Source organism: Indicator indicator, chromosome 21 (assembly GCF_027791375.1).
Source record: "Indicator indicator isolate 239-I01 chromosome 21, UM_Iind_1.1, whole genome shotgun sequence".
NCBI lineage: Eukaryota > Metazoa > Chordata > Aves > Piciformes > Indicatoridae > Indicator > Indicator indicator.
In genome coordinates this window covers 18,703,288-18,713,910 of record NC_072030.1, presented here as the reverse complement: position 1 = coordinate 18,713,910, position 10,623 = coordinate 18,703,288, and the positions used below count along the sequence as shown (strand labels likewise).

Genomic DNA, 10,623 nt, shown 5'->3' with positions numbered 1-10,623 from the left:
AAACACGACCGGCGGTCACCCACCGCTGGCCACGCCCCACCCCACCCCACACTCCCCCTCCCGCCGTCCACCAAACCAACGAGAGCGGCGGGATAGAACGGTGCCGGCGCCGCGTGGCCGGGCGGATCATAGAGAGGCGCGAGGGGGACAGAAAGGCGCCGCGTCCCGCCTCACCCGACCATAGAGAGGAGATTAGAGCGCCTCCAGCCTGGGCGGTGTCGGAGAGAGCTCTGCCTCTCCCTCTCCCTCTCCCTCTCCCTCTCCCTCTCCCTCTCCCTCTCCCTCTCCCTCTCCCTCTCTTCTGCCAAGAACAAGCGATAGAACAAGAGGAAACGGCCTCGCGCTGCCCCAGGAAAGATTCAGGTTGGACATGACGAACGATTTTTAACCCTTGAGGGTTGTCAAGGCCTGGCCCAGCCTGCCCAGGGCGGTAGTGGAGTCCCCATCCCTGGAGGGGTTTCAAAGCTGTGGAGATGTGAGGCTGAGAAGCGTGGTTTGGTGGTGACCTGGCAGTGCTGGGGTAACAGTAGGGCTCCATGTTCTGAAAGGTCTTTGCCAGCCTGAACGATTCAGTGACTCTATGATCACCTCCCTGGCACCCCACCATAGTGCACAGCTGGCTCACAACACCCACACCCCACCTGCCTGGCACAGCACACAGCTACCCATGACACCCCCCTGCAGTGCACAGCTGGCTGACAACACCCGGGGCTCCCCCCAGCCACCACACCACCACAGTGTCCTGCCAGTTTGCAGCACCTCAGCTCCTGCCCACCTAAAACCCCACCTCTGCCTGGCACCCTAGATCACAGCCAGTCTGTGGCACCCTAGGTACTCCCTGAGTCGGGCCCTGCTGCAGTGCACCCCCTCAGCTCCCTGCCTGACACCCCCCTGCAGTGCACAGCTGGCTCACAATACCCTACACAGCACCTCCCTGCCTCACACCCCTCCACAGGACACCCACCCCCACCCCAGCTCACAGCCTGCCTGGGACACTCCAGCACCTCCCTGCCAATACAGCTCAGAGCCAGCTCCCAACACCCCCCTGCAGCCCCCCCTCCCCAGCTGCAGTGCCGGTAAAGCACGCGGGGATCCCGGGGGGCCGACTGCCCACAACCAGGCCGGGAAGCAGCTGCTGTGGCTGGAGCTAATCGGATCAGGGAGAAACCCTGCTGGCACCAGGATGGAGGGGCCAGGCCGGTAATGGAGCAGGGTGAGCTCAGCACTGGCGGCAGGCCAGGGCAGGATGGCAGGGGCTGCAGGGGGCACGGACTGCCAGAGGTGGCTCCACTGTAGGAAGGATGGACAGACAGAGCCAGCCCCTCAGGGAGAAGGGCAGACAGACAAGCAGGCCCCACTGTGATGGGTGGAGGGATGGACAGAGCTGTCCCCACTGCAAGAAGCACAGGCAGGGAAGGAGAGGCAGACAGAGGAACCAGCCACGCAACCGCCACAGCTCTGCACCCACGCTGAGGCCGTGGTGGCTTTTTTATTCAATGCCAGTTGCCACATGAACAGACCCAAAATACAAAAACCCAAAACAGGAAGAAATGAGACAGAAACAAACTCCAGATTAAAAAAAAAAAAAAAAAATCAATAGGGAACTGAGCTGAGGTAGGGGTAGACCCCTCCAGGACCCTCTCTGCAAGGTCCTGCTCCCCAGTAGGGGGGGCTCCAGCCCTGCTCCTGCCTCTCCCCACATTAAGGGCAAGGTCTTGGTGGGGCCAAGCAGGGTCCTGCCTCAGGGCCACTTGGCTCCTGCCCCTCAGTGACCAGCCTGGGGCCAGTGGGATGGAGCTAATCTGAGCCCGACGCAGAGTCCTCCGAGCTGGGGGGCAAGCTGGCCACCCCCTCCTCCTCCGAGTCCTGCAGAAAGAGGTCAGAAGAGGAGGGAATGAGGTCAAGGCAGGGCATGGTGATGCCAGGGATTGAAGAGGTCAGGCATCTCCCATCCCCCTTCCTTACCCCTCACCCTGAGGTAAGAGTGGTGACCTGGGGATACCTGTAGCACACAGACAAGCCACCTCCACCCAGAGAGAGGTGACAAGAAGCACCTGAGAGTGCCAGGGATGAGGGGGACCCTTCCCCAGGACACCCTGCCCCGCCTCTCAGCCCAGGCCCTCACCTCCTTCTTGCTCTCTGCAGAGGAGCTATCATCACTGGAGACAAACTCTTTGCTCTTGAAGCTCTCATTCATGTTCTTAGCAGGTGACTTGGTGGAGGATGAGGACTTAGAGGTGGAACCTTTCTTCTCTGCTTTCCCCTTCACCTGTTTCTCCTGCTTCTTCTTCTTCTTCTTAGACTTCTCCCTGTATGGAAAAGACAGAAGTGTCACCCTGCTGACAGCCCCCAGCCCAGAACCCCCAGGACAGGGCCAGCCTTGTCTCAGAGGGACAAGGCCCTGTGCACTCACCCCCTGGAGCTCTCTGACTTGCTGCCCATGCCGTACTCCTTCATAGCCTTCTCGTAGTCCCTCCTGGCATCCTCCGCCTTGCGATCCCATTCCTGCAGAGGAGCACAAGCTCAGCAGGACCTTCTCTCTTCCTCCACCAGCACCCAACACCATCCCACCTGCACTGCACCAGCACTCCTACCACATCCCTCACCACCTTGGACCAAGCCAGTGCTCATCTGACAGCTCCCCAGCCCAGAGGTCACCTCCCTACAGCCACACTCCCCTCCTGCCCTCCATCTGTGGAGCTCTTGAGAGCTACACCATGCTCCTCAGGACCAGCTCAGGCCCTCCCACCAGCAGGGCTGCCCTGCTGCCCCATTCCCCACCTCCTTCTTCTCCTTGGACATGGCCTTCCACAGCTCCCCAGCCTTCTTGGACAGGTCTGTGATGCTGATGCCAGGGTGGTCTGACTTGATCCTTTCCCGGTTGGCATTCAGCCAAAGCATGTAGGCTGACATCGGCCGCTTGGGAGCATTGGGGTCCTTCCCCTTCTTGCTCTGGGGGACAGAGAGTGGAGAGAACAAGGGTGAGACCCTCAAATGGTACCAACCACTGAAGACCTGGGGACTTGGAGCTGCCCCAGGATGAGGGGCTGGACCTCAGCTGGCCTCCTTCATCATAGAATCCCAGACTCATTTGGGTTGAAAGGGACCTTTCAAGCTCATTCTAGTCCAACCCTTCTGCAGTCAGCAGGGACACCTGCAACTAGAGCAGGCTGCTCAGAGCCACAACCAACCTGACCTGGAATGGTTCCAGAGACGGGGCAGCTCCCACCTCTCTGAGCAACCTGGACTAGGGTCTCACCAGAAACTCATCCACAGAAGCTAGGCCTGGACAAATGACCCAGGCGGGAGGTGGCACAGGCCAGGCCAAAGCGAAGCAGCTCAGGTGGGCTGTGAGCTCCATTCCCCCCAGCGCTTCTCTAGAGCAGGTCCTGCTCTCCTGCTGCCCACCCCCCAGCAGCAGTCCCTCACCTCCAGCTGCTTCTTGCGGGGCTTGCGGTCCTTGACCACCTTGGCCTTCTTGGCTGGCTTCTTCTCGTCACGGTCGCTGTCCCCATCCCCGCTGGAGGAGCTGGCAGAGGCGTTGCTGTCAAACCTGGCAGGCAGGGGCACAACACTTCAGCAGCAGCTCAGGGCCCCCTGCCCAGGGAGGGCATGCAGCAGGTGGGGACGTGGCAGCAGAGGCAGCAGCCCCACGTTCTGCAGCTCCACAGGAGGCTCCCAGCCTGCAGCCGCTGTGCTCTGCTGGGCAGCTCCCCAGGGACTCTCTCTTCCTCCATAAGCTCCCTTCTCAATTTCCTGCCCATTCCAGGCCCTGGTGCCCCACAGGGCTCAGCCCCACCTAGCTCTGGCTCCCCGCAGGCTCCAATGCCTGGGGTCTGTAACTGCATGAGCAGAGCACACCCAGAACCGCTGCTTCCCAGGGCTGAACTCCAGCATTGGGAAAGTGATACCAGCCCCAGGGAGACCTTCCTCTGGCCTTCTGGGGTTTGGAGGGGCTTCCAGGAAAGCTAGGGACAGAGTTTAGCAGGGCCTGTCGTGACACAACAAGAGGGGATGGGTTTGAACTAAAAGAAGGACATTCAAACTGGAGAGAAGCGAGAAATGTTTGACACTGAGGGTGATGAGACCCTGGCCCAGGTTGCCTAGAGAGATGGGAGATGCTCCATGCCTGGAACAATTCCAGGTCAGGTTGTTTGGGGCTCTGAGCAACCTGCTGGAGCTGGAGATGTGCCTGCTGACTGCAGGAGATTGGAGTAGGTCAACTTTAAAGGTCCCATCCCACCCAAACCAGTCTATGGCTCTATGATTCTGTGCCCAGAGCCTTCACTAACTGCTGCTGCCCCACACAGCACCTTGGCCAAGCCTGCTCAACAGACCCTGCCCAGTCTTTACTCACTCTTCAGCCACATCATCATCCTCTTCCCCAGGGTTGAAGGACTCATCTGGAAGGAGAACACAGGGATCAGCTTAGAGTGAGGTGAGGATGGACAAGACCTCACCAGGGCAGGGGAAGGAGCTGGAACACCCAGGCCCCTGGTCACCCCTCGCATCCCCAGCCCTCACCCCAGCCCCAGCTCTCTCACCCCAGCCCCAGCTCTCACCCCCCAGCCCCAGCTCTCACCCCCCAGCCCCAGCTCTCACCCCCCAGCCCCAGCTCTCTCACCCCAGCCCCAGCTCTCTCACCCCAGCCCCAGCTCTCACACCCCAGCCCCAGCTCTCTCACCCCAGCCCCAGCTCTCTCACCCCAGCCCCAGCTCTCACACCCCAGCCCCAGCTCTCACCACAGCCCCAGCTCTCACCACAGCCCCCAGCTCTCACCACAGCCCCCAGCACCACAGCCCCAGCTCTCACCACAGCCCCCAGCTCTCACCACAGCCCCAGCTCTCACCACAGCCCCAGCTCTCACACCCAGCCCCAGCTCTCACCCCAGCCCCAGCTCTCTCACCCCAGCCCCAGCTCTCACACCCCAGCCCCAGCTCTCACACCCCAGCCCCAGCTCTCTCACCCCAGCCCCAGCTCTCTCACCCCAGCCCCAGCTCTCACCTGTTTCTTCTCCAGAGTTGTCGCTGCTGTCGTTGGCATTCTCCTCCCGGATCTTGCCCTCCTCCTTCATCCTCTCCAAGTAGGCATCGTGCTGGTCCTCATCCGAGTCGGCATACTCATCATAGCTCTGCTTCATGCCCTGTGGGACAGCTGGGTGAGGACCAGGGCTGTGGCACCAGACACACTGCTGCCCCAAGACAGCCCCCAGGGCATGCAGGGGGCAGGGACACCAGCCACATCCCCACCCCACTGGGGCTTGAGAGAGAGGGAGGAAAAGTTATGTGAGTTAGGGGGGCCTGGCACATCACACTGGAGTTTAGTCAGGGTTTAGTCAGGGGGCACCATGGCCATGCAAAGGAACCTGCACCAGGAGGAGGACAGAGAGGAAGGGGAATCAATATCGCACGGACCTTTTTCTTCTACAAGGGCAAGGAGAGAAAAGACAGGTGAAAAAAAAAAAAAGGAAGAAGCAGCAGAACGCTGGTGAGAAGAGAGTGACCAGCCCCTGCCCACCCCAGCCCCCCAGGGGCACCAGCCCTGCCTGGCAGGTACCTCCTTCAGCCCTCGGTTCTTGATGTTCAGCTTCTTGGCATTGACAAAGTCGAAGAGCTTCCCATACTCCTCCCTGCAGGGTGGGAGAAGGGGGTGAGGGGCGGGGGGTAAGGGAGTGCCTGGGGGACCCCAGCCCCTGCCCACCTCTCGATGCTGCTGAAGGTGTACTGCGTGCCCTGCTTGGTCTCGATCTCGAAGTCAAAGGAGCGGGTGGTGGTGGTGCCGCGCGCGAAGTTGACAAAGGAGATCTCGTCGAAGCGGATGTGCACCGGCGGCTTGTGCACGTAGATGAAGCCACGCTCCAGGGGGTACAGCAGCCCCGAGCTGGCCTTGTAGGAGCAGGTGATGCACTGGGCACCCGAGTGCCTGCGGGCACAAACACAGCCTGACGTGACACCCGCAGGCACCCAGTGCCCAGGGGTGACCCACGGGGAGCCAATGTCACTGGGACACCCCACAGGCACCCAGCGCCATCCCATCCCCACCCCCTGCTGCCAGCCACACAATGGGAGAGCTGTTTAGGCTGGAAGAAATCTTTCAGATTATGGAGTCCAAGCCTTAACCCAGCACTGCCAGGGCACCACCAAACCATATCCCTCAGCACCACATCTCCGCAGCTTTGAAGCCCATCTGGGCATGAGGACTCTACCACTGCCCCAGAGAGCCTGGGCCAAGCCTTGACAGCCCTCAAGGGCAAGAAATTGTGCCTCATGTCCAACCTAAACCTTCCCTGGGACAAACTGAGGTAATTTCCTTTTGTCCTGTGACTCCCTGGCTCCAACCTCCTTTCAGGGTACTGGTGAGAACCAGAAGGTCTCCCCTCAGCCTCCTTTTCTCCAGGCTGAACAACCCAGGAGGTGTTCCTCACCAAAGATCCCTCAGCTCCAGCTGCTCCTCCCCAGCCCTGTTCCCCAGACCCTTCAGCAGCTTCATTGCCCTTCTCTGGGCATGCTCCACCCCCTCAATATCCTACTTGGATCAAGAGGCCCAAAACTGACCCCAAGATTTGAGGTGTGGCCTCACCCAGTGCCCAGTGCAAAAGGGCAATCCCTGCCCTGCTCCTGCTGACACCATCCAGGGTGATGGCGACCACCTCAGACACCTGGGCACACTGCAGAGCCAGCCCTCAGCCATGCCTCACCCCTGGAAGTTGCCAGGCACTGTGATCTTGCGGTTGACCAGAGCCTTCATCACCCTGCTGACCATCTCATAGAGGGACCCGGACATGTTCTTGGTGAGCCGCCCCTCGAAGCGCTTCTCCACCTCCTCCCTGCATGACCAAAGCGGCAGGTGATGGTGGGAACAGGAGCTCAGAAGGGTCCCTCAGCTCCCCTCAGCCTCTGGGGGCAGGGAGAGGCTCAAGGCCTAGCAGGACCCAACTCACTCATTCATGTTGAGGGTCAGTGAGATGTCCTCATCCTTGGAGAAGAGCAGGATGAGGAAGTGGTAGCGCGTCTGGCCTTGCTTGATCGGGGGGTCCAGGCTGATCTGAACAGAGAAGAGGAGGTGAGGGGCGGGACTTGATGATGTCAGAGATCTTTTCTAGCCTCAATACTTCTGCGATTCTGTGAGATGCCCCCAAGCCCACAACCCACACCCACCCCTGGGCCCTGGCAGCGCTCACCACGAAGAACATCTGCCGCTGGTCCTTGTGTGGCAGCAGGAAGAGGCGCAGCACGGTGGTGTAGGGGATCTTGTAGTCGAAGGTCTTGCCGTGGAGGTGCAGGAAGGTAGGGTAGATGCGGATGTCGTAGCGCCCGCGCGGCGTCAGGCACTGCAGCTCCCGGAAGATGCAGATGGCATCCCCGGTGGCCTGGATCACGTCCGCCTTGGAGAGGACGTTCTGGGCAAAGGCCTGGTCACACACACAGTCAGACAGCTTGGAAGAGACCTCCAAGATCATCAAGTCCAACTGATCACCCGACTCTAACTGATCAACCAGACCATGGCACTGAGTGCCTCATCCAGGCCTTTCTTAAACATCTCCAGAGACACCGACCCCACCCGCTCCCTGGGCAGCCCATCCCAAGGGCAATCTCTCTGTCTGTGAAGAACTTCTAAGATCAAACCTAAACTTCCCCTTCCACAGCCTGAGACTGTGTCCTCTTGTTCTGATGCTGGCTGCCTGGGAGAAGAGACCAAGCCCCACCTGGCTACAGCCTCCCTGGCAATACAGTCTCCCTTGAGCCTCCTCTTCTCCAGGCTAAACACCCCCAGCTCCCTCAGCTGCTCCTCATAGGGCATGAGCTCCAGGTCCCTCACCAGCCTTGTGCTCTAGACCCTTCCCCAGATTTGTTGCCTTTCTCTGGACACGTCCAAGCAACTCAACATCTTTCTGGAATGGAGGGGCCCAGAACTGGACACAGTACTCAAGGTGTGGCCTAACCAGTACTGAGCACAGGGGCAGAAGGACTTCCCTTCTCCTGCTGGCCACACTATGCCTACAGAGAGTGGCAGCAGGGTGAGGGCACCTGGACACCCTCCTCTCACCCCTGCTGCTGTCCCTATGGCCCCCCCCAGAGCCCCTCACCCACCTCCACGGGGTCCACGCCATCCTCCTGCGTCGGGGGGACGTAGAAGCGAACCTCCATGAGTGAGACCTCGGCGTCATCGTTCTGGTGGAACTCCAGAGTCACCTCGTTCTTGCCAGTGGTGCACTGGGAGACGTTGCTGAGGGGGATCTCAAACACAGGCTGCTCCCCAATGTCGAAGGAGAGCAGCTGCCCTGCAGAGCATCAGGGGGTCACAGTCATGGTGTGATCAGAACAATGATGTGAGGACAGAGCTGCTGTGCCCTGTGAGAAGGGAAGGCTGAGAGGCCCGGGGCAGCCCCAGAGGGGACCTTCTTGATGCTCAGCAAGAGCTAAAGGCTGGAAGGCAACAGGATGGGGCTGTACTCTGCTCAGTGGTGCCCAGCAACAGGACAAGGGGCAGTGAGCACAAAGTGGAACCCAGGAGGTTCCCCCTGAAGATGAGGACAAACTTCTTTGCAGTGAGGCTGCTGGAGCCCTGGAGCAGGCTGCCAAGAGAGGTTGTAGAGTCTCCTTCTCCGGAGAGATTCCAAACCAGCCTGGACATTGGGATCCTGCTATGGGTGCCCCACTCTAGCTTGGGGGTTGGACAGGATGATCACCAAAGGTCTCTTCCTACCCCAACCAGGGCCTCCGGGATCCCCTCCTGCAGCACCAGTGCCCTCAGCACTCACCCCCAAAGCGCACAGTGCCCCAGTTCCAGCCCTTCACACACAGGTCCTTCTCAGCCAGCTCCAGGCGGTAGTGGGCCCTGAAGAACTCCGAGAGCTTCTCAAACTCCTGGGTGGGGAGGAGAAAGAGGCTGGGCCAGGGCTTTGGTGGGGCTGTTAGGGCTGTCTGAAGGGGGGGTCAGGGCTGTCTGAAGGGGGGGGCAGGGCTGCCTGAAGGGGGGGGCAGGGCTGCCTGAAGGGGGGGGTCAGGGCTGTCTGAAGGGGGGGGTCAGGGCTGTCTGAAGGGGGGGGTCAGGGCTGTCTGTTCAGCCAAGCTGGCCAGCGAAGCGGCCGCAGCCCTGGCTGTGCACTCACCGACTCCCGGAAGCCGTCGTACTTGTAGACGTGGCCATTCTTGGTGAGCAGCTTGAGGCCGTGCCCCAGTGCCACGCGCCGCCAGACACCCTCAGCCAGCTCTGAGGCCTGGATGTTGTCCACCTTCCCTGTCTTGCTGTTCTTGAAGATGACTCCTTGGCGGCTCAGCCGCAGCCGCCCATCGTTCTGGGGGAGCAGACAGCTGTGAGCGAGTGTGGAGCTCACCACAACAAGAGGGAACTGGCACTCTCTGGGCACAACCCCTCCAGGAGAAACAAAGCAACCTCCCTGCTGGCCGCCTGCTGCAGCCTGCACCCTCCTCACCACTCAAACCTCAGCTTCAGGCACCATGGAGTCACAGTACCCAGGGTGCTAGACTTGCATTGGGCTTTGGAGAAGATGCCCCAAAAGACAGACAGTTCAGGGTAACCCAAAAACGCCCCTGGGCACTCCTGGCACAGGCCAACACCAGCACACAGCCCTCCCACAGTGGTTCTGGTGGAGCTCAGAGCTGGCACACCCCCTCCTCCCCACTGCCCACCAGGGCCGGTAAACCCCAGCTCTGGCTGCAGCAATAGCAGGGCTGGGAAGCAGCTGGTAACGTCTGCACAGGGAGCACAGCGCCCACCCCCGGCACACTCACCATAGAGCCCTTCACCTCCTGGTAGATCTCGTTGAACTCCAGCGTGTCGGCCATGGCGGCCGGGGCAGGGACTCGGTCAGTGCCCCCGGGCCAGCCCCGGGCCAGAGCAGCTGCCGGGGGGAGAGGGAGGTCAGTCTGGGGGCTCTGCCAAGCACCCCGAAACCAAGTCCCCATCCCTTCAAACCCCCTCCCCATCCCCCTAAACCCACGCCCGCCGCCAGCTCCACCTCCTTCGCCCCCTTGAGCGCTGCCCCTGGGAGCGGCAGTCACCCACTCGCAGAGGGCATCCCAGACCTGCCCGGACCCCGGACCCAGCTCCCCCCTTCCCCAGCCGTGCCACAGCCCCGAGGCCTTCTGCGCCCTGCCCCCGCGCTACGTTCCACTTCGCTGCCCTCGGCCTCTTCAGCCCCGCTCTGCCCACCCTGTGCCCCGAACCGCTCCCCGCACCCCAGATTACCACTCCCGGGGCTCAGCGGGCCCCCGACCACCGGGCCCAGCCTCCCCGGTGCAGCCCCATGGGGCCGCTCCCCCCGCCCTAGGCCGCGCTCCCCACCCCCCCGGTGCAGCCGGTCCCCGGCCCCTGCTCCCCGCCCTCCCGGTCCCCCGGTCCCGGTGAGGCCCCCCCGCACCACCGCCACTTTTCCCGCCTGCGCAGCACCAGCCTCACGCGGAGCCTTTCCCCTGCCGCCGCCGCCGCCGGAAGCGACCTCACTTCCGCCATAGAGCAGGGCCGCGCAGGGCAGCTCGGGGCGCCGCGGCGGGCACGGAGGACCGGAGAGGAGCCCGAGACAGCGGCAGCGCCGAGGACCCCGAGGGGCTCGGGCTAGAGAGGACTCAGCGCCCACTCCTGCCCCGCCACAGATGCGGG

The 10,623-nt window shown here is 61.6% G+C and overlaps 1 protein-coding gene across 1 annotated transcript; it reads right to left on the bottom strand.

Annotated features, from left to right (window-relative positions):
* Window positions 1-1,467: 1,467 nt before the first annotated feature.
* SSRP1 (structure specific recognition protein 1) lies at window positions 1,468-9,809 on the bottom strand. Its single transcript, XM_054390354.1, has 16 exons — window positions 9,756-9,809; window positions 9,113-9,298; window positions 8,762-8,867; window positions 8,091-8,281; window positions 7,181-7,411; window positions 6,941-7,044; window positions 6,698-6,826; window positions 5,701-5,922; window positions 5,557-5,629; window positions 5,005-5,143; window positions 4,358-4,403; window positions 3,430-3,553; window positions 2,782-2,952; window positions 2,414-2,505; window positions 2,096-2,309; window positions 1,468-1,866 (listed from the first exon to the last, which is right to left on the bottom strand). Exons 1-16 carry the CDS (start codon window positions 9,807-9,809, stop codon window positions 1,798-1,800), a joined length of 2,151 nt encoding a protein of 716 aa, XP_054246329.1. The 3' UTR covers window positions 1,468-1,797.
* Window positions 9,810-10,623: the final 814 nt, after the last annotated feature.

Bases quoted from the DNA above. Each gene is read 5' to 3' on its own strand.
- SSRP1 (XM_054390354.1), bottom strand. From the start codon at position 9,809: ATGGCCGACACGCTGGAGTTCAACGAGATCTACCAGGAGGTGAAGGGC. The intron at 2,953-3,429 runs GTGAGGGACTGC...TCTGTCCCCCAG, and splicing joins CCCGCAAGAAGCAGCTGGAG to AGCAAGAAGGGGAAGGACCC. The intron at 2,310-2,413 runs GTGAGTGCACAG...TTTTCCATACAG, and splicing joins AAGTCAGAGAGCTCCAGGGG to GGAGAAGTCTAAGAAGAAGA.